The sequence below is a fragment of the Coffea arabica genome, chromosome 2e (genome assembly GCF_036785885.1).
Source record: "Coffea arabica cultivar ET-39 chromosome 2e, Coffea Arabica ET-39 HiFi, whole genome shotgun sequence".
NCBI classification, from domain to species: domain Eukaryota; kingdom Viridiplantae; phylum Streptophyta; class Magnoliopsida; order Gentianales; family Rubiaceae; genus Coffea; species Coffea arabica.
In genome coordinates, this window is record NC_092313.1 from 15,420,751 (window position 1) to 15,444,942 (window position 24,192).

The following is a 24,192-nucleotide window of genomic DNA, read 5'->3' on the forward strand; positions in this document are numbered from 1 at the left end:
AAAAAAAATATGTACCCAAGAACAAATTTTTTCATAACTTGAAAAAGATAAATTTTCTAAAAAAGAAGTCAAAAAGATAAATTTTCTAAAAATTGATTAATGTAGTTTCTTTCAATCATACAAAAAAAAAAGCAAAGAAAAACCTAAAAAATCGCAATTGAAAAAAAGAAATTTCAAACGAACAAAAAATAGAACAACACAATGTACCAAAAAAAAGAAGGGAAAATTTCAAAAAAAAAGGAAAAGAAAAATTGTCACATACAGAATAGAAAGAAAATAAAACTTCAAATGATTGAACTAAAGATGTGGAAAAACTTCAAGAGATCGGACTAAATAGATAGAGATTTAGAAAGGGTTGGAAATAGGAAAAAGAATAGAGGAGAGTCCATATTAGAAAGAGGAATGGAAAGAAAATAAGAGTTTGTAGAGGAAATAAATTCATAGACCATAAAATACCTGTGATTAGATAAGAAAAAAAATGAAATTGGGAACATAGAGACTGAAGATGGCGATGCAAAGAGATGAGGGGTAGGGTGAATGTGAATAGACTGGCGGCTGAAAAGTTTGTATAGGGCATGGAAGTTAATTTTTTTTAGTATAAAAAATATACAAATAAAAGTTTATACACTAAAACGTAAAAAAGGATTCTCTGGTGTAATGGTGAAACATTTTGCTTTCTCCACATGAAGTCCCAAGATTGAACCTGACCAGCAACAAAAAATATACCCACTTTTCCAAACCTTAAAAAAAGAGGACATTGTGAAGAAAATCAAAAACCTGACCAGCAACCAAAAATATACCCACTTTTCCAAAGCTTTCAAAAAAAAAAAGGACATTGTGAAGAAAATAAAAAACCGGGGTTCATCGGTTCAACCGATTTTTAGCAGTTTAACAGTTTTGATCGGTTTAATTGAAGTCACTGGCTTTGGTATACAATCGGATTGGTATCATAGCCGGTTCACGATTCAACCGATCGAACCCGCCGGTCATATCCAATTTTTAAAACACTGGTGGAGACTGGAGACGAGGAAAAAAAATGCCATGTTGGTATATTAGCAAGTCAGAACTCACAAAGAAAAGCAGGTATCGGATTTGGATGGAATCCTAGAATTACTATTGAAGCAGAAGGCCTGCCTAGTTATGTTGGCAAAAATCATTCCTTTCTTTTTTTCTTTTTTTTTAGTGTAAGCGGGAAGACTCGAACCCGAGACCTCTTGCTTACACTCCCTCCCCCGTACCACCCAACCCAACCCTCCCCTAGCAAAAATCATTCCTTTACGTACACACGTAGTTGAATACTAGTACCAGAGTTCTTTGTTACCGGCTGGTTATTTAACTTATTATTCATAGAAGCACAGGACAATTTCGAACCAACAAATCTTAGCAACTACAACCGGATAAAATCCAAGAGCTGGCCACTAGAACAAGAGCTGTTTATCTCAAAATTCAAGCAAACAAGAAGTCGAGCTCAACCAAATTAGAGTCTGCTTCTAGCGTTAATGGCAATTAATGTGGAAGCTCTGACATCCCAGCCACTAGGCGCATTCATAATTTGTTTGTTTTCTCTCTTAGCGCGGATCAGGATATAATACTAATGGGTTGTACTTACCTTTTTTGCTAACATTTTTTTAATAATATCTATTTTCCTTCTTTCACCTCAATGATCAATCGTGTTCAGGAAATTAATGTATGTCCTTTTCTGAAATGGCCCTGCACACAGTGGCGGAACCAGAAAAAATTCTTAATGGGGGCAAAAGTAATACTAAAATTTTTTACCTACTCTTTTTCTAGTTTTTTAAGCCAAAAAAATTTTATTAACAAGTACAAATGATACATATATTCCATAAAAATATAAAAAGACAAATTCAAAATTATTAATGTAATAATAATTTTATTTCAAAAACAAGCTAAACTATTTATAATTGTTCACTGCGAGTTTTCATATTTTGATAACTAACTTGATTGTGGAAGTAAGAATGGCTCTCGGTTGAGGAGAGAAAATGGGGGACCAGTGGAAGGAAGGAAAATTGGAAAATGGGGACAAAAGAAGTGAATGATATGATTGGATGAATTGATCAAGAGAAAGAGTAACTAGCTGCTTGGTTGTAGAAGATAGCGGCTCTCGGTTGTGGGGGAAAAATGGGGGACGAGAGGAGGGAAGGGAAATTGAGAAGTGGACCCAAAGAAAGTGAATGATATGATTGGTACTTGTTAGTTGAAATGAAAAGGCTTTTTTTAGCTTACTTCAAATGGAATTTATGCCCCACGTATCTTTTTAAAATTTTAGTTTATGAACTAATTTAGAAAATCACGTAATTGTTTCATATCCTTTCTAAAAAACTCTGGGGGCACATTTAAAATTATATCAAAATTGTATAAGTATTATAAGAATTTAAGGGGGACAGTGGGGGCCCGTGCCCCCACCTTAAATCCTCCCTTGCCTGTGTAAGACCCGAAAACAACCAATGAGATAATTAACAAGAAAGCAAGGCTGCTTGGGAGTAGAAGAGATAATCAATTTAAAGAGCACAAACGTAACAGTAAGTAAATAAAAAGGAAGAAATTTACAAACCAATTAACTACCCAACTCCTCTTGAGCTTGTAGATTAATTCAAATAAGCTATTTCAAGTTGATGAATTACAATCACTCTTGTGTATAAAGGAAGGTTCACCTCCTCCTTGCCCCGAACTCCACTCGGTCAAGCCAGGACGTTTTACTATCCCTCAGGACAACCCTCACAGAGCTACACTCATGAAAGATTCACTCACAAATGAAAAGCTTACAATGAATCTCACACCACTAAGACTATAAATCTTCTTTAATGAGTATTTTCTCACTAAAATCACTGTAGATCTTTTGTATCTTCAGTGTGCAAAAGTTATTTGAAGTATCTGACCAACCACTATTTATATAGGACCAAAAAAGTGCCTCATTAATGCTTCCAACGGATAGAAAGTAGCTGAACAGTCAACTATCCGTTGGCAGTGTCGGACGTCCGATAGCCTGTTTTGTGCGTCCGACAGCAGGCAGAGATTTTAAGAGATTTTTTTCAATTCTTTCGGACGTCCGATAGGCTGGTTTTCTGCGTCCGAAGGTATGATGTAAAACTGGGAATTTTTCTTCAATCCCTTAGGACGTCCGGTAGGCTGGTTTTCTGCGTCCGAAGATACTCAATGGTTGTCGGACGTCCGATGCAGTCTTTTTGAGCGTCCGACAGCTTCAGCATACTTTGTCTTCTTTCAATTGCACTTGATCTTTGGAACTGATTTGCTTCATAACTGAATAGATCTTTGAAGAGATATTAGTAACATCCATTTGTTTTGTAAACATCAAAAGATAAGGATCAAGATCAACATTCTCCCCCTTTTTGATGATGACAAAACAATGGATGGAAAGAAACAAAAATAAGTATAAGCTCCCCCTCAATCATTGCATCCAAAACCTCAGAATAACTCCCCCTTACTCATTGCATCCATTTCTCCCCTTTTTTGTCATCATAAGATGAGAGTAAAAATCAGCTACCAAAAATCAGCAACAATAACAGAGAATCCAATAATCCAAATAAAAAACAGAGAAATGACAGCAATCACAGCAAATCATCATGAGATCAGCATTATTCTTTTTTCTCTTTTTTTGACATCATATAAATTCAGTAATATTCAAAAACATCAAGAAAAAAAAAACAGTTCTAAGCATCAGAAAATTCAAAAAAGAATTACAGAAAAGCATTATGAACAAGAATCTCATCAATTTTACCAATATCCCCTACTTGTTAGAGTTAGCATCATGTTTAACTATCCACATGCATTTCATGCCTCTTCTCATGTTTTTCCTCACATAACAATCACTTTTCATGTGACCTTTTTGACAACAAAAATTACACATAACCAAAGAGTTATTCACATGAACGAGTTTAATAAATCTGACTTGCCTTTTCCTATGGATAGTAAACTCATTTGCATATTGATTCAGTCTTATCTGATGAGTGCCAAAATGAGGTTTTGATTTATTACTTAGAAAACAGTTTTCTTTTTTATATTGGAGCAACTCATTTAAACCATCCATTCTTCTTTTCAAATCACCTTGTTCCTTTTTGAACAATTCACAAAGCTTTATTTTTCTATCAAGCTCAAAGTGTAAAGCAGTCTCACTATTTTTGAAGAAATCATTTTCAGCATTCAACTTTTTATTTTGTTGAAAAAGATTTGCATTATTTCGAAGCAAAAAACTAATTTTCTGTTTTAACTCCTTGTTTCTAGCATAAGATTCTTTCAAACTATCATATAATTTTATAATGAAAGATTCAAGATCATCATCAGTTTCATCATCACTTTCAAATTGAGAGTTACAAGTTGTTACCTCATCATCTCCAATGGCCATGAAAGCCAATTGAGCAGATTCTTCTTCCTCTTCAATTTCACCATCGGAGTTGCATTCATTCCATGTGAACTGGAAGTTATTGAATCTGGGTTTTCTTTCACCTTTTCTCTTCTTCACTGGACACTCACTTGCATAGTGTCCAGGTTGGCCGCATTCAAAGCACTTGTCACCTTGCTTTTTGTTAGCTTCATATCTTCCTTTGTTTCTTGCATTGTTGAATTGATTAGAATTTGAATTGCTAGGCCCTCCTCTTCTAAATCTTTTTTTGTTAAGAATTCTCTTGAAACTTCTTGTGATGAGAGCAAGATCACTGTCATCAACTTCCACATCTTCTTCATCTAGGGAGGCAGAATCATCTTTATTTTGTGATGCCTTTAGAGCAATGCTCCTTCTTACTTTCGCATCCTCCTCCTCTTGCACTTTGGATTTAAATTTCAGCTCATAAGAGGTTAGAGAATTAATAAGAGATTCAATAGGCATAGTATTCAAATCTTTAGCCTCCTCAATAGCAGTCACTTTATTTTTCCAATCATTGGACAAGGCTTTCAGGATTTTTCTATTTTTCTCACCTAGAGAATATTCTTTTTCCAGCACCTCTAAGTTCTTAATGAGGTCGTTGAATCTACAGTACATCTCATCTATGTTTTCATGAGGTTCCATCTTGAACGATTCATACTTGGTAACCAGAATGGACTTCTTTTGTTCTCTAACATTCTCACTACCTTCATGAAATTCTCTCAATTTATCCCAAATTTCCTTGGCTGACTTGCAGCCTTTGACTCTAGCAGATTCATTTGAATCTAATGCACAATATAACACATTCATGGCTTTTGCATTTAAGGTGAGATGAATTCTATCCGCAGCAGTCAGTTCACTTCTCATTTTTTGTCTAGATCTGTGAGTATTTTCATCTATAAGAGAGATATCATATGGACCTTCACTAATAATAAACCACAATTCAATATCAATAGACTGCAAAAAGATAATCATTCTTTCTTTCCAACTCACATAATTTGACCTATTAAACATAGGTGGTCTAATGACAGAATGTCCTTCAAAAAACATAGCATTGTTGGTTGTCATCTTTACTCCAAAGCCGATTGAGCTTAATCTCTAGGAGACCAAGCTCTGATACCAATTGTAAGACCCGAAAACAACCAATGAGACAATTAACAAGAAAGCAAGGCTGCTTGGGAGTAGAAGAGATAATCAATTTAAAGAGCACAAACGTAACAGTAAGTAAATAAAAAGGAAGGAATTTGCAAACCAATTAACTACCCAACTCCTCTTGAGCTTGTAGATTAATTCAAATAAGCTATTTCAAGTTGATGAATTACAATCACTCTTGTGTACAAAGGAAGGTTCACCTCCTCCTTGCCCCGAACTCCACTCGGTCAAGCCATAACGTTTTACTATCCCTCAGGACAACCCTCACAGAGTTACACTCATGAAAGATTCACTTACAAATGAAAAACTTACAATGAACCTCACACCACTAAGACTACAAATCTTCTTTGATGAGTATTTTCTCACTAAAATCACTCTAGATCTTTTGTATCTTCAGTGTGCAAAAGTTATTTGAAGTATCTGACCAACCACTATTTATATAGGACCAAGAAAGTGCCTCATTAATGCTTCCAACGGATAGAAAGTAGCTGAACAGTCAACTATCCGTTGGCAGTGTCGGACGTCCGATAGCCCTGTTTTGTGCGTCCGACAGCAGGCAGAAAGTTTAAGAGATTTTCTTCAATTCTTTCGGACGTCCGATAGGCTGGTTTTCTGCGTCCGAATGTATGATGTAAAACTGGAAATTTTTCTTCAATCCCTTAGGACGTCCAGTAGGCTGGTTTTCTGCGTCCGAAGATACTCAATGGTTGTCGGACGTCCGATGCAGTCTTTTTGAGCGTCCGACAGTTTCAGCATACTTTGTCTTCTTTCAATTGCACTTGATTTTTGGAACTGATTTGCTTCATAACTGAATAGATCTTTGAAGAAATATTAGTAACATCCATTTGTTTTGTAAACATCAAAAGATAGGGATCAAGATCAACAGCCTGCACCCTTATCTTCCGATACCAAAGATAAATATAATGTGACTCTCTGTGTTAAGCATTCTATGTCTCTTTCACTCTTAAACTCCTAAACTAGGCCCAAGAGATAACTAACTAGAGTTAAAGGATTAACCAAAGGCATAAATTTGGTCGTTGAGAAATGGAAAGGAGAGGAGGAGAGGAACAGAAAAGTTGTATCTTTTTTGTCAAAAAAGGAAAGAACAGAGATTTTGAGAGATTATTTGCCCAAATATATTTGCTGACATCACCATTACAATTTTCAATACACCTTTTTATCTTCTCAATTATCTTTTTATCTCACATGTATCACATCACAAAAAGTGCTATAGTAAAAATATCTCAAATAATTTACAATCCAAACAAATAAGAAATTAGCCCAGAAACTTTGTCCTACGGACGAGAAATGAAGAGGAAGTGCATGTTACACTTAATACAACATTTTCAAATACCAAATTTATCCAAAATGAATCCAACCAAAAAATTATACTATGACCATCACGTCTTTTTTTTTTTTTTTTTTGGGGTTACAAGGCGAGCCAAAGACTCCTTAATATGGAATAAACCAAGGGGTAGCTACCCCTATAACATCGGCTCCCAAGAGCTCTGGCAAAGTGAAGTCACCAACAAGAACTGGGACTAACAGTATTGGATAGGCCACCTGATGTTGTTAAGAAGTGCTTAAATGATGATGCAAGAGCAGTTGCGTCCCCGCGTTCAGTGGCTTTGTAAATGGCCTCCATTGCACCAAAAAAAAAAAAAAAAAAAATTCATCCAGGTAGGGGGAATCTGCCTCAACCCCACTTAAATCATTCCATTTCTCTCCAAAACTCTCAAACCAACTCAAATTTTTTTTACTCCCTTCCTTTCTCTTACACTTTAAGGTTTTTTCTTTTTACTCTCTCAAACTAGGCCTCTAATGGCAGCCCCTAATAGTGATGCATTCATCTTGCGGCTTGCCTCTCATATTTGTATGTACCCATTTTTTATCCCCTCTTTTGATCACCAAGTTAGATATGTTGTATTCACCATAAGATATATATCTCTCTCTCTTTGAGAAGTGTATAAATAATATATTTATTCTTAGGATCTGTCTAATGAATGTTTATTAGACACTCGTTAACATCGTTTCAAATGTTAGATTTTTTAAAATAATATGATTAATTAGAAAAATTGTATAAACATAAGAAAAGACAATAATTATTAATATATGTATATACACGGTAGAGAAATTATATGGAATTTAGGTATATTAATTAGTACTCAAAATCCTTATTCTAAATTCAACTTTAGGTGTTACGTACTATTTTCCAAAAAAAAAAAGGGAAATTAGCTGTTACAATTAACAAATACTAGTACTATGTCATAGCCCCGTGCTTTCAGAAAAAAAAAATCACTATTTTTTTAGAGAAAAAGCGAAGTGCAGCGTATGCATTTTGTATTCTTTCGTCAATGGTAGAAGAAAGTGCAGGCGGGGCGCGGGGGCTTAGGTCAGTTGCAATCATCTGCTCACTCAAAAATACTTGTACGGTTTCGCAGAAGATAAATCATAGAAGCATGGATGTGGTTTTGCATCTAATTCACATTAACTACATAAAAATAATTGAAGCTCAATATGTGAGTGAAGTGAAGGTGGCTTTTCTGGGATCGAAAGGATTACCAAAGTAAAGGGAAGACCCGAAATCCCCCGTTCCCCACCCCCAACAACCCCGCCTTCAACGGAACCCACACAACTCTCATAACCAATGTTTTAAAACTCGGACCGTTAAATGAACCGGTGAAGTAAAAGGGTCGAGGTTCAACCGGTCGGACCGGTTCAACCCCGGTTCAATAAATAAATAAATAAATAAATTATATATATATACACACATACACACATATACCTATGCACAGAAAATAATCCTAGTCTTGTAATAATTGCCAAAACTAAAATATACACCTAGTGTTAATAATGGTTGACATTTTCTTTCTTCTCAAACTTCTACCTAAAATCCAAGACCAGAAATTCCCTTCATGTTGAATCATAAGTAAATTACAGGTAAATACCAAGAACTATTAGCAAAATTCAAGGTAGACATAATACCCAAAGAAACAAGAACAAAAACAAACAGCCAGGTAGACAGCAGCTTAGTACATGGAGGCCTAATGGCTAATTAAGAATTATGTAAATTGCTCAATCATAGGTAAGTCAGTTATTTCTTTGTCCATGCATGTTAAAACTAGGTGAGATGCGGTGGCATGTGGAGGATTATGCTATTGCATCATTCTGCTTTTGCATCCAAGTGGAAATATTCTTAATGAAACAAATGATTGCGAAAGGTCAAACATAGCCAACTAGCATCTGCTTGGTTCTTTCTTGAAGAGTGCCTTTCATAGTTTCAGTTAAAGAATCAATCATATGAGATTGGCAGCTCTTAGTTCTGTTCTTTCTTATTCCAAATTCTTTTACTGCCTCATTCAATTGAATCCCTCTGCAATCTCCTAATGGACCAAAATAACGAAAATGCTACTACCAATTTTTAGACAACAAAGAGAGAAACACTGCAACAGCCAACGAGCTCATCACTGCAACGTGCAACAAAGCCAACTAACGAGCCTTCAAGCCAGCAATAAGATAAAAAAAAAACCCACTGATTCAGTCTCCACAATAAGATAATAGATTAACCCAATGATTCACCTTTGCTACAATCTTCAAGCCAGACAACAAAGCCAATTAACGAGTAAAAAAAAAATTGCAGGACAAACTGATCAGCTTATCTAATTTGAGGACAAACCCAAAAAAATACCTTTTCTAATTTGAGGACAAACCAGATCTTTTGTGAAATCAAACTAAATAAGAGGGTGGTGGTGAAGCCGTGAAGGTGAAACCAGATCTTACCTGAAAATGAGCTACGAGGATCAAACTCATCAAAACCATCATCTTGCTTCTGATCAGCAACTGAAGGTGGTGGTGAAGCCGTGAAGGTGAAGCAGGGGCAGGCTATGGAGGAAGATTGTTGGCTGAAAAACAAAAGGGCGAAGCGGCGGCGAAGCAAAGGAAGAAGAGTAGAAGACCGAATGAAGATTGAAAAGTGAACTAAAGAATAGGTTTAGATAATTTCGGTCAAAATTCAATCAATTTTGCCCAAAATTAAAAAACCGCGGTTCACGGTTCGATTCAGGTTTAACGGTTTGAACGGTTTTTTACGGGTTTGACCGGTTCTTGAACCAAGTCAACACAAGTAACGAACCGGACCGGACACATGGCCGGGTCGCGGTCGAACCGGTCGGACCGGCCGGTCCGGTCCGAGTTTGAAAACATTGCTCATAACATGAAAACTCCCGTCATAGTCCCGGTCCATGCGGCTGTTACATTTTAATTGATTGTCTATTTCAAATTGTGCATATTTTGCCGTTAAAAGATTTTTTGTTTTAAATCGTCCACTCAACTTGACAAAAGTGGAACACTAGTTGCAATTTGGTTGCTTTTTTCTCTTGAAATATTTTTCGCCTGGTTCTAGATTTTGATGTTCAAATGTTAATTTTTTAAGCCCTTTTTTCCGTCTAGAGTTTTAAAATTTGCAATAGTATTAAAAAAAAATTAAAAATCTATAAAAGTTGGTTTAATGGATTTTGATTTATAAGTTCCAACAAAACGTATAAATTATATAATGAATTTTTTTGTAAATTAATTTCGAAAACTTTGAAACCAAACGAAAACAGTAGATCTTATGACAAAATTTGAAATGATAGACTTGTAATATATTATTTTTAGTTACTTGAATGTCTAACTTGAAACAAAACATAATAATGGAGTGGCGAAAAGCATACAAATTGTATAGTTCAGTGGTTGTTTAAAATTCTTGTTTACTCCACGTGGACAAATTTGTCCATGATTTGGGCATATGCAATGCACATGCAACTTATTCAATAAAGGTGAACATTGAATTTGGACAGAATGGTCGCTAACATGCATATATTTGAATAATGACTAAAAGTAGCAGTGTACAAGCAAAATAGATCAGTGGCCATTGAATTTTTTTATTCATGATTTTGCAGGTTAGGTGGATGAACGACTGAGGCCTATTTTGTTGAACAAGAATTAAAATGAGGGTTCCATCGCAATTTCTCTACCGTACGTATTATCCACGACCTTATCAAGCTGTCTGATAGCCGATAGGTTGATTGAAGTTGATTTCGACTTCTATGATGGTCATTCGGCTGCGGTCGGTTGGTGTTCTTTCTTATTCGAGTTTATTTTCAATTCTTAAAAAAAAAAAACAACAAATTTGTTTTTGTTTTTGTTTTTTACTATTACTATTTTAATACGCTTCATCCATGTATAATAATCTCTCCTTATATGATAGTTATACTGAATTTCTTGAGCCAAATTATCTTGCATCTTCAGCTTTTCGATGTACCTTTGTCCGTTTACAATTTCCTTAATTAGCTTTTGGTTCGTTTGCTAAATGCACATGTCCAATCAAATTTAGAAACTTCAATATGAAACCCCTTTATCAAGAGACTCATTTTTCAAAATTTAATACATATAATAAGTGATATTATAGAAATTAACCTAAGTGATATCATCTGATACTGTCAAAATTTTAAAGAATGAAAACTATTTTCCCATCATGATTTTAAGAATGAGACTTGATAATGAAACTCTACGCGGCTCAGGATCCAAAGTGAATCAAATTTTGCACCCTAGAACTAGACGATAAAGGCCGCAAAGGCTATCTAGACAAGATATCTAGTCAGTAATGGCTGTTTGATCAGGCGTGCATTTTTCCTTGTCAGCTTTGTGGAGAGTTGATCGAGGCATGATAAGATGATAGGATGGACTGAATGAAATCCAATCAGGAAACGATAAGATCCAAATTTTAACGTGATATGTCAGAGACATTTCAATATCAGTCAGAAGTACGATCTGTCAAGTTACGCTCTCCTGTCCTGTCGATAACTGCGTCTACTTATAAGAAGAGTTTTCAGCTGAGCTGGACACAGCCGTATCAAATCAAATAGTTTATCAAAGTAACAGATTAAAGGCTGCCGGACAAGTCGATAGGTGTGGTTGCGATGCGCATTCAATTCGTCGGTACAAGCCCAACTACTCCTGCCCTAATTATTAAAGGCGATGATGGCCTACAGCCTCTGCTAATTTTTCCATGTTATACGTCAACAAAGACAATGCTAAATTGTTCCCTCATAAAATAAAAAGAAAAAAAAACTGCTAAATCATTCTTTGGATTTTATCAATAAGAGAGTGGCTGCAAAGCAATGCACGGATAATATCATATGGGGTTTGCATAATCATGCACGAAACCTAGAATCTGCACTTGTTTTTTAGGTTAATTAAAAATCTGCAGCTTTCCCATGTACGCCATGCAACAAGTCAAGGATAATAAAAAAAAAACCCGTTCTATAAAACTTTCTATGGCTAAAAAAGAAAAAAAAAAACCCCGACAAGATTGTGTGATATATGGCGTACCACGTTCTTTCCTATGAAACTAAGGAACCAAAGATCAGGTAATGTTAGTGGTGGCAGGAAGAAATAGACATGCAAAGCTGCGTAATGAAAACACAATATGATGAGCACACTAAAAAGGAAAAAGAAAAAGAAAGAAAACACTGATATAATGCATGATGTGCCAAATTCTCCGGAGGAAAAATCTATTAACAGACGTACTAACAGTTAGAAGTTAGGAGTAAGGTGATGGAAGTCGTATCATACTATCAGACGAACCAACCATGTACATGACAAGTTCAATTAATTTAGCTCGTTGTTGGGTCTGCTTTTGACGCTACAGCTCCGGAGATGGATGAAATCATCCAAAAACAAGTTAAAAACCACCAAATTGAGAAGTGGATGGAGGCCCTCCTGGCAGTTCGTTTGGTCATGACAGTTTTTTGGAAGTCGTTGTCCAACTCTTCCATCAGAAATCAAATCTCAGAATTATCGTGTTCGGAGGGAAGGGGCCTCTCCTCCCTATCCGAAGTGAGATTAGTCGGACCCCGTAAGAATTGATTCAAATACCCACTCTGTCGAATTAAAAAAAAAGAAGAAGAGAGAAGTGGACGAAGAGGGACATCACCTAATTATATTTCTTTTGACAAGTAGTTGCAGCACTGATACCTGATGACGGGACGCTGGAGGTGCATCATATTTGGTTTCCAGAAGTTACAGTCCTAGACCCTTTTATTTTCCTTTTTTGAAACAGTGCTAGACAAATGAATGAGAAGAAAGAATGTACCATTCTGAAGTACCACGAAATGTCATTGAACAAGTTGCTGAAGAAAGCAGAGGTACGGTGGATGGGGACACATGACATGACCTGCTCTAATAGGCCGTGGAATACAGCATACTAGTGGGGGTAAAAGTAAACGACGGCTTACAGCCTTTGTTTTTTTTTTTTTTTTGAAGGACGGCTTACAGCTTGAACCACCCCGCCCAAATAAATAATTAATGCAACTTGCAGATACAGCCAATTTCGGGTCTGCTAGTGTATATGTCCGACAGCCAACGTCCTCGAGAGAAGTTGGCCAACATGTCTTGCGAGATTGGTGTTTTGGGGGGGGGGGAGGGGGGGGGTTGTTTAAAAATTCAAATGTTATCTTTCATTAAAGTTGACACTTGTGGCTTTTCTAAAATCCACATGGATATTGCTAAATGCATTCTTATTGAAATTCAGTGGTAATTTAATCCCTGTCATTTTTCGGTGATGTCTTTGTTGGATGACTCTCTTGTATAGGTTAAAACAGGAGCAAGTATAAATGATAACAATAAATAAAAATATATACATGTCCAACAACTTTTAAAGGAAAATAGACTTTGGTTTAAAATTCTACAATAAAATCTCTGTAAATTAATATTTATATTAATTTAAAGAGATATTAATTAATCAATAAATTAATAATTAATTTATTTATTGAGTGTAGTTAAAATTCTAAGGAATATAAACTAATCCGTATCCACTAGTATAATTTAATTCTATTAATAATTTCAATTAGTAATCGGTATCATTTTTTTCTGTTATCCAGATGCCAGTTTTAGTTGAGGGATTTAATGATGAATTTGAAATCCTTTCAAATTCTTTTAGTTGTTTATAGTATTTGAATTTATAAACCGCTAAGTAAGTAACTCAAATAATTAGAACGATTTAAGTGAATTTCAAAATTTTCATTAAATTTATCAATCCAAACAGAGCCTAAAGGTCCTATCCGAGACACGGAAACAAATTTTTCAACTTCAATTAATGGATATAGGGTGCGGGAATTTAAACTGATATATTGGACAGATAACTAATGAATGAAAAAACTGCAGTTCATTCACTCAATTAATTTCCTTTTACCCCAAATATAAATCAGTCAAGTATGTGGCGATGTTTCTTGGTTGTACTAGTAGTATATATAAAACGTAGCGATGTTTTGTTGCAAGCGGGTTACAATTTGGTGAGAAAGGAGAGCTTAGCTAGGTTATTTTTTGCGTATAAGGAAGCGAGAGAAAAAGAAAAGAATGTCCATGTTTGCAATGAAACATGTCCATGTTCAAGCTGCACATTGATTAATAAATTAATCAAGTCGGATGTACATGTTTGTTGATGAATAATTATTCTTGATTAAAATTTTGTTCCCGTTTGCAATGGAAAAAATCTTTAATATAAAATAATACAGTAGATACTTACAACAAAGATGAAATCCCAACCAACCAATGGACCTCGAATTGTTCTTCCCACTAATATAATATATGGGCCATCACAAGTTGACCTCAAGGCCTCAAAGACAAAGAAGGCATCTCAATAAAGGGACGGAAAACCGAAGCAATAAACTAAGGTTGTGTTTGGATTGCATTTTCCATCATTTTTCATGAAAAAATTACTGTAGCGATTTGATATATGTGAGGGAAAAAGATGATAGGGAAATGTGATCACGGAAAACGACAATATTTTCCGACGGAAACAAGCAATCCAAGCAAGGCATAAAATTTCTTTTCTTAAGAAATATTTTCACTTCTGTTCCTACCCAGAGAGAGAGAGAGAGAGAGAGAAAAAAAAAGAAAAGGTAAATAGAAGTACAACAGTGTTGTTAATTTAAAAAAAAAATTATTTTAATTGTTAGTTATTACCACTAATCAAATTAATTTACTAAATATATAGCGCAACAAGAAGGCTGGGTAGCTTCCCCGCTGGAAGGCGAAGACTGAAGAGTACAATAGAGACGCACTTGGATGATGGATCCCTGTCCTATTCATGCAAACTACTAGTTGTACTTTTTGCGTCTACAAAAACCAAGTGGAATTTTTCTATTCTACTAAAGTAGAAAGCAGCAACAGTCTGCACGATTAGCGCCTTCTAAATCATCATCAGATCAGACCCCCACAAAATCTTCGAGTTTCAACCAAAAAACTTCGCCCCTTTTCTTTGTTGCTGCTGTCTTGACTGGACTACAGTTGTAGTCTCATGGGTACTTTCTCCTTGCCGTCTCCGACATCCCCAGCTGGCAAATGGCTGGGGTTCGTGACCGCCGTTTGGGTCCAATCCATCTCCGGCAACAACTATACCTTCTCCAATTACTCCGACGCCCTCAAATCACTCATGGCCCTCACTCAGCTCCAACTCAACAACCTCTCAGTCGCCAAGGACATTGGCAAGGCCTTCGGCATCCTCGCCGGCATAGCCTCCGACCGCTTGCCCACTCCCATAATCCTTCTCATCGGCTGCGTCGAAGGCTTCGTCGGCTACGGCGTCCAGTGGCTGGTGGTTAGCGGCCGCATCCAACCCCTCCCCTACTGGGCCATGTGCGTATTCTTGTGCATGGGAGGCAACAGTACCACCTGGATGAACACGGCCATCCTGGTAACTTGCATGCGTAATTTTCGCAAAAATCGCGGCCCAGTTTCGGGAATCATGAAGGGCTACGTGGGTTTGAGCACCGCAATTTTTACAGATATCTGTTCGGCTTTATTCTCGGACGACCCGGCATCTTTTCTACTCATGCTCACGGTCGTCCCCTTCGTTGTTTGCCTGGCTGCTATTGCTTTTCTCCGGGAAATCCCTCCTTCATCCACGGCGAGCGAAGAAAAAGAAGAGACTAAGTACTTCGGAATCATAAACGTGATTGCGGTGGTCATCGCAGTTTATTTACTGGCATTCGACGTGTCAGGGATTCATGGCCGTTTGATTTCGCAGATCTTTGCGGCGGTGCTGTTGGTGCTGCTGGCATCGCCTCTGGCGGTTCCTATTTACCTTGTGCTGAAGGATTTAGCCAGGTCCCCGGCTTCGGAAAAGTTAGACGTGGAGGGGAATGCTGCGAGGGAACCACTGCTGCTAGCTGAAGAAACGGTTGGGGTGGTGGTGGTGGTGGAGGAGAAGAAGAAGGCGGGGGAGAGAGGGGCGGCAGTGGTGGAGGGGAAAAAGAAGCCCGCAATCGGAGAAGATCACACAATATGGGAGGCGTTGAAGACGGTGGAGTTTGGGATATTGTTTGTGTCATTCCTGTGTGGAGTCGGGACGGGGCTAGCGGTGATGAATAACATGGGCCAAATGGGATTGGCCCTGGGTTATGTGGACGTGTCCATTTTCGTGTCTCTGACTAGCATTTGGGGATTTTTCGGGCGGATTCTTTCGGGTTGGGTCTCGGAGCACTTCATCAGGTACGTAACGTAACGTTTAATCGAACACTTCCTTTTAAAAAAAAAAAAAAATTTTATTGGACCATTATTCTTGCATGCTTCTGGGAAGTCACTCCTGTTTTATCCATTTTTTTTTTCAAAAGTACTCCATACCTTTTTTTTTTTTTTTTGACTTTTGCCGTTAGCTGGTTCAGGATGTCGAGCAATAATACGTTCTCTCTCTTTCTGGTATTAAGTTTGCCTTTGTTGGAAGCTGAGAGGGGGGGGGGGGGAAGGAAAGATGCACAAGAATAGAAAGGAAGACGTTGGAACGGTGGTTGAACAGAACATTGGAGTGAAGTAGGAGGAAACAACGTAGGAGTTGTGGTAAAATTCGGGTTTTCTGACTTTTGGGGAGGGATGGGAGGTGCTTTAAGTTTAATAGCGGTGCAACTAGGAGGCATACTTTTGTTTGAACTTTGAAGTCGATGATGACGATTATAATAATAAGCACTACTTAGTACCTACGTAGTATCATTAAATTACAAGCTACTTTGGGCAAGGAGAGACAAAGGGTGCTGCGTGGGTAGGTATTGGGGAACTGGTTGAACAATTGAATATGTTTCCAATCTGTTGTTGTAAGAGATTGAACAGAACTTTACGTACGAGTCATGCTATGCATAAGATAAGATGATTATTTTTATTTTTATTTTTATTATTTTTATTATCATCTTTTTTTTGTTTTGTTTTGGGATTTTAGTGCGACGTAAGTCACGTGACACAGCTTCAAGAATCAGGCAGTAAACAATTCTATATATTATTATGGGGTGGCCGACAAGGTCCTAATTTCTGACTTTTTAAGTCCAAAAAACTAACGGGAAACTGGTGGGTTATTTGTTTTTATAAGCTGGATTTTTAATTCAAAGAATAATCATGGTCTCCCCTCAAAAGGAAAGACCAAAAGGAAAAAAAAAATCTAGAGCTTTATACACTACTATTACATGGTAGTTAATGGGTGATAGATGTTTGCGAATTGACCAGCCCTGGTTTGATATTTCTATGGGCGAAGGAAATCTTGGGTTTGTTTGGATTGAGTATTATTTGAAATAATTATTGTAATATTTTTTGTGATCTGATGTATGTGAGATAAAAAAATAATTAAAAATATAAAAAAAATATATTTATAATGTAAGAAAAATATTATTTAAAAAAAAATTGATATCCATAGGTCGCTTTATGTTTCAACCAACTACACGACTTTTCGAGAACTTATCCGTAGAAAAGAAAGGTGCTTGAATTTAACCAGGTCGTTATCATTATATATTCTCCTTCACGCACCCCTCCTGGTCCTTCCCCTTCTGTAACTGGCAAATATGAAAATTTTATCGGTAATTATATGGGCCCTTCTTTTTTTTTTTTCCTCTCGTCGGTGGGTATAGCTTTTTGATGTTATTGACGATGGAAGACAAGTCAAAGTGGGAAGGTACAGGAACGAAAATCGCAACGGATCTTCTGTGCCACTCTCTGTCTCATTTTTTATTATATTGTTATTTCTTCTACATAAATATCATGTTTTAGTTCTTTTTTATTTCTTTAAGATCCAATAACTATTAATTCAATAATACACAAAATTTATTAAACTCAAAAAATCAAAATGCATAAAAAATGAGATTTTTTATAAATTTTTTACTGTATTTTTTAATTTTCTATTATATATTACTTTTTTGAAACTGTTGTATTTATTTTTTATTGAATTAATAGTTATTGGATCTTAAGGAAACAAAAAAGAACTAAAACATGATGTTTATGTAGGAGAAATAACAATATAATAAAAAGTAAGACAGAGAGTGACACAGAGTGTGGGACAAAAGATCCGTTGTGAACTAAAATATCAAAGGAACCGGGCACCGGGGTGGGCGGGGAGCATTAAAGCCGCTTGCAATAGGAAATGATGCGTTTTATTTGGGGGTAAAGTGTGTTAAGGTCTTAAAGATCGTTACCCTGGGAGTGTGCAGAGCCGTGTTTGGGGCTTCTGGTCCACTCAAATTTGATTCTCTCTTCATCCTCTGATTTTGCTGCTTCCCCAATACTATACGCTTTAGTGTGGCTAAAACAGATATACTACAAAAATATCCACGCGTCCTTTATGCATATGCAGTATAAACTTGCACATCAGTTATCAATTTTGTTGCAAATATGTGAACAAATAAGATTACAAGGGAGAAATCATCATCATCATCATAGTATTCCACAGTAACTTCTTTTATTAGGTATTATTACTTAACGGCCGACTACTACTACATTGAAGAGTTGTGTTCTTGTACCAAGACTTGAATCTGTTTAAGTTGAAAATGTTGATTGCGCATATATATATATATAAAGAGGTTACTTGAGCATATATTCAACCTCGTGCAAAAACCTGTGGGATGAAATTCATTACGAAGTTGCTTATAATTACTATTATTTTTCTTTTACTTGCAGGAAGGCTGGAACACCAAGGCCTATTTGGAATGCAGCATCTCAGATTTTAATGGCTGTTGGATACGTAGTGATGGCCATGGCTTTACCAGGTTCCCTCTACATTGGCTCTGCAGTTGTTGGGATTTGCTATGGGGTTCGTCTGGCTGTGACGGTGCCAACCGCTTCTGAGTTATTCGGCCTCAAGTATTATGGTTTGATCTACAACATTCTAATCCTCAACCTACCACTGGGCTCCTTCCTCTTCTCTGGCTTGCTTGCTGGTTTCCTCTATGATTCCCAGGCCACTCCAACGGCAGGAGGAGGCAACACTTGCATAGGTGCCCACTGTTACAGGCTTGTGTTTGTGGTTATGGCCATTGCATGCGTTGTTGGTTTTGGTCTGGATGTATTACTAGCCATCAGAACAAAAGCTCTGTACACCAAAATTCACGCCAGCAGGAAATCAAAGAAGACTGCTGCCACATCCTAATAATAGCAATTCAGGTGTTCACCGTTCAATCGTAGGACTGATGGGGGATTCTCTCCAAGTGATGTCCTGCAGTTGAGTTCCAGTGAGCAATCAATTGTATTTGTATGGGTTGAATTCATTTGTTTCTTAGAACATACGTGGAACCAGTGAAATATTGGTTCAGTTGTATTATTGTGTTGCATTGACGTTCCATCATTAGCTAATGATATACTGTTTGGATGCTCTGAGTGATTTAATTAACTTTGTGCAGCGAGAAGGGTTTGCGAGTATATATCCTTAATGTGGTGAATTTTTTTATTTTTTCAATACCTATAAAATTCTGGATTTAAGACTTGACAGACTAAAATTTACAACCCACCTCACATTTGAACAATCAATGGACAACGCGTAAGGCCCGCGCTGCCTAAAGGCTGCGAAGAATCAAATTAAGAGTCTAAGGTTTCGTTCGATAAAATTAAATCTGAATTCTGAACTCTTAATTTTGAAATCTAATAATTGAAACAATTAATTTGTTGAATTTTAAGCACTGAAAAGAAATATATAAAAGTCTAAATTTTAATGTTAATTCTATTTATACTGTTTGATAAATATTTATAATTGAATGCTTAATAAGTTAAATTTGACAATTTTGCCCTTCTATCTTTTCATCCAAAAAAGAAATAGAACATATGATTTAATTAGATTAAAATTATTAGGTATGAAAATGACAATATTTATTTTTAAATCAAATTAATATAAAAGATGAAATATATTATATGAGGAGTATAGAGAAGATGTGAAAATCATTAAAAAGGGAGAAAAGAGAAATAGAAAACCTTTAGATGGAGAATATCACATTATTTAATTAGATAAGAATTTTGAACATATTACTAAACAATGGTAGATTTCGTAGATAATATAAGGTAATTGAAATAATTCTATTGATTCTTATCAGAATTAAGCATTCAGTCAGAATTCTTGTGCTGAAAAAAATACACACAAGTTTAGCACTACTTAACAAATTCAGCAGATGGATTTTCATTTATCAAACACTCAAAACATCGGAATGTCTGAAAAAATTCAGTTTCAACACTTTTTTATGTTATCAAACAGACCTTAAGACCAAGGCTCCAAAAAGTGAAAAAAAAAAATGAAGAGTCTAAGACCAAGGATCCAAAAACGAAAAGAAAGAATAAGAAAAATTAAGAGTCCAAGACCAAGGCACCAGAGCCCAGTGGGCCGTCAAATACTAAATTCACTGAAATGCTGCTAATCCTGTCAGCGAAAACCTTTGCTTGTCTCGCACGGGTGACCTCAATTTAAGTTTTTACTTCTATGAAATTTAATTTATTTAACTATTAAGCTGTTTTTTTAAAAAAAAATTTACACACTGTAATTTTCTTATAAGCATATTTGTGAGATTAAAACATCTAAACGACCCTCCATATGACCGAGATTGCAGCAGAGATGGAAACCGTCGGAGCTTTACAATGCTTCCAGACACTGCTGTGAAGTTGGCCTTGCCACATTTAAGTGGCTTGTTTCTAAAAACTTCAGGCGGGTGTGCTGTGCACCCGTTTGGTCCGGTGGTGGTTCAATCCCCTCCGGGTTACTCTTGGGCCTCCTTAGGTCCGCCCCCTCCCCCTTAGTGTAGGATAGAATAGGTTTATCGTCTCCGAAAAAAAAGTGAAGTTGGCCTGAATTGAGAGATTGGTCTGCAACTTGAATGTCCTTTTTCTTTTTATTTATCTTGTTGAGATTCATATTCTTAGTTAATAGGGATAGTTTTAGAAACATCCCCTGAAGTTTTCAAAATATCAAGGATCTCCCCTGATAGAATACTGGGTTCCACTTCTTACATCATCATGGGCAAAATGATTTAAATACCGCACAACTTATTAGATATTTCACCATTATTTGGACAAATTTACTTAAATTAGTTGTAAATATGGTTAACTGAATTAATGATAATTTAGAAGTACAATAATGTCTAAAATGCCATGAGAAAAAGGGCACCAAATTCAAGTAGCCTACTCTTGTTGATGTATGGCATAGAAAACTAAGTACAAGAGAAAGAAGTCACTTCAGTTAGAGCAAGAGAAGTAGAGGTTTTTAACTCATATGTGAAAATTTTCACCTTTATTGTAGAGGATTCAAGAGTTCTTTAATTCTTTAAGTCACATTTTCAGGTTAGTCTCTAAGAATTTTATACTGAAAAATTTTTATTCTTTGATAGTTTATATTGATATAGTTGTTGTTTGTGTATGACAGATTATGCTTAGCTGATTTTCTGTTTCAGAAAGCTTCTCTAAAATTTCATTCTTGTTAAATTGCTTAGGTACTGTTCATATGAAATTATCTCACTAATGGAAGACTTGAGGGCATTTGTTGTATCAGGTTGTTTTCTCTCTCCAACTCCTAATTTTTTATTATTTATTTTTTTGAATTGAGTTGGATTTGATACTAGCTACCTACTTTTAAGGGAGGTTTCTAATATTTTGAAAACTTCATGAGAAGGGAATGAGACTGTGAGAAACCTGAAATTATCCCAAGTTAATAGGTACATCTTGTTGGGATTCAGATGCTCTATCTGTATGCTTTTAATCTTTCGTGATTAGGCCATGCACGCATATAAGGGGACTGGGGTCACAACCATTACGATCCAACTCGTTGAATGCCGACTGAGTGACACATCTGTTGGATATGCAATCTGTGTACAGAAGCATTTAGACCATTCAATATAGAACATATGTGGCAAGTATCTTTATAGAGTACTTCAAAACAAAACGATCCCAGGTGTCCAAATTTAAACGAAAAGTGTTGATGCTACGTGAACATGATCTACCTTATGAGTTATGCTCCCTTTTAGCTATCAATCAATGGCCCAGATAATTAAGCAAGAGTCCTTGTCTACTGTTCGAGGTCTCCTAAACGGCACTATTATATTTATAGTACTAAAATCCAGTGTTGTTAGACTCGGATCGGATCGGTCGGTTCGATCGATCCGACCGTGAAATGGCCTTCCTTTTTAGTTGATTTGCAGTATAAAATCATTTTAGTTAAAAATCAGTCAAAATCATAAAAAATCGGCTAAACCAGTGATCCGATTCAACTGACTGACCCGGTTCTCAAACTTTTCTTTTTTCTTTTTCTCAAACTGACATATTTTAGTTATGAATTTACATTTTTATATATAATTATTAGGTGTATATTTGATTGTAAGTCTAATATTTTTGGAACATTTTTCATGATTGGCTAAATATAATCAAGAATTTAATTTCAATATTTCTGAAACTTATAAAAATATTAAATAATTATAATATCATGCTGACGTCAGCGAATTCTAGAGAACGGTCCGACCGATCCGATCAATCGATCTCTAACCCAATAGTTTAGTCGAGCCGCTATTCGGTCCGAGTTTAACCTATTGGATCAATCCGATCAGTTGATCCCTGATCCAATAGTTGAGTTGAGTCGCTGTATTGTCCGTTTTGACCTATTGGATCAATCTCACGGTTTTGTCCTTCAAAAGATAGAGGTGCCTCTACCTTATGACCTAAATTCTTTCTTTACTATGAATCAAATATTGAATCTTTGGCACCAACAACGTTATGGGCTAGTATGTAATAACCGTTGAAGCCCTTTCTCTAAATAGAACATGCTCCATATGAATCCACACTTGAACTGAAAAAGACATTTTAGTATTTCTTTACGTTTTACTAATTTTTTTAGGATAGGAAAATATTCAGGATTTGGAAAACTTTCCCTTTAACAGTGAGCGTTGTTGGATTTCCTCCACTTAATCGCTTGGAAAAATGAAGCCTTTAATCCCGTCTTGAGAATAGGAGGCGCAACCCACCAGTTGTGACTGTGTGAGTGCCGGTCCATACTTGATTCCAATGCGTCAATTTGGGTTGCAAAACATTTTTGGTAACGAGGCCCAAAAAACTCGAATGCTACAACAAACCTTGAAACAGAGGTGAAGTGGAAGATGAAATTGATTGTTATGTCCAAGGAGGAAGCAACCATTAAGAGGCACTGGTAAACGAAACACAGAGAGAAGCAGCGCCATCAATGGCTTTCTCGTCTGCTTGTGTCTTTACATGTGTTGATCCTCTGATCCAAGCGTGCATAAACTAGAATATAGCCTTATTACTAATAAAATAATGATCCCATTAATATCTAAAAAGGATATTTACAGTAAATTAGAGAAAATATCATAAAAAAAAGAGAATTTATAGGATCCATTCATATAGGTTCTATTCAAATAATTATTAGATCTACATTTAGAAAGAGCCAAAATACTCCTATAGATCTTGCTATAGTTGATTACCAAATAAAAAATAGAGAAGAAACAACTCTTGGTATCCTTAGAAGAAATCTTAAATATCAAAAGCTAATTTTTAATATAGATTCAAAAATTTCTTCTAATATACAAGATAAAATTTTTGATAAAACACTTTCCTTAATTCAAGATTTTTTTTAATGAAAATAGACCATATTCGGTTACATATATGATTTTTTATACTCTATCAAATACTCATCATCTGAACACTTTTCAAATATTGAGTTCATAGATTTTCCTAAATTATTTTTCGAAGTAGGAAAATATATCATCCAGAAATTACTAATATAGAATTAAATGAGACGGGGATGATGGATCGATATCGGAACCTACTTTCCGCCACCATTACGTTACTCTCCTCTGCACTGCTATAAATATAATAATGGTACAAGCGCATTTGGGAAGAGCAAGAAAGGCATTTCTGATCATCACATCTGATCCAAGTATCATTACAGCATCCTTGAGTTAAATCTTGAACACCCCACGTACTCGCCGCGCTAGTAGTTAAATCTTGCTGGATTATTATGATGCTTAGAACATTGAACTGATTTATTCAACGTTCAATTATCTTTGCCGGACAAAATATTTGTTTTAAACTGCGGAGGTTTAACATGTTTCTTAATCCAATTTGGTGGAATTTAACAACAGATATCAGTACAAAGTTTTAGCAGGATTGAGGTAGATGTCTACAATCGCCAGGTAAATTGCCCCACGCAATTTATGTATGTATTTATCTGGCCCCATTTAAAATTTGAACGGATAGGACCGAAAATAGTAACAAATTTCAACCGTGTCAAGAAAAGATTTGTTGTGATTTTACATATTACTGTTTATTGTTGTGTTCTAGTAGTGTTATACTAGTTTATGGTGAGCACTAAA

At 36.0% G+C, this 24,192-nt stretch overlaps 1 protein-coding gene and 1 long non-coding RNA gene across 2 annotated transcripts; one reads left to right on the forward strand and one right to left on the reverse strand.

Annotated features, from left to right (window-relative positions):
* Positions 1–8,720: 8,720 nt before the first annotated feature.
* On the reverse strand, positions 8,721–9,585 carry LOC113731153 (uncharacterized). Its single transcript, XR_003458494.2, has 2 exons — positions 9,329–9,585; positions 8,721–9,046 (listed from the first exon to the last, which is right to left on the reverse strand). It is a non-coding gene; the product is annotated as an uncharacterized lncRNA (long non-coding RNA).
* A 4,983-nt stretch (positions 9,586–14,568) lies between these two features.
* Positions 14,569–19,229, forward strand: LOC113731154 (protein NUCLEAR FUSION DEFECTIVE 4-like). The gene is made up of 2 exons (XM_027256242.2): positions 14,569–16,081; positions 18,521–19,229. Exons 1-2 carry the CDS (start codon positions 14,889–14,891, stop codon positions 18,987–18,989), a joined length of 1,662 nt encoding a protein of 553 aa, XP_027112043.1. The 5' UTR covers positions 14,569–14,888; the 3' UTR covers positions 18,990–19,229.
* Positions 19,230–24,192: the final 4,963 nt, after the last annotated feature.

What these genes read in the sequence shown, in the direction of transcription:
- LOC113731154 (XM_027256242.2), top strand. Translation starts at nt 14,889, where the DNA reads ATGGGTACTTTCTCCTTGCCGTCTCCGACATCCCCAGCTGGCAAATGG. An exon ending in GTCTCGGAGCACTTCATCAG is followed by an intron (nt 16,082 to 18,520) that starts GTACGTAACGTA and finishes TTTTACTTGCAG; the next exon opens with GAAGGCTGGAACACCAAGGC.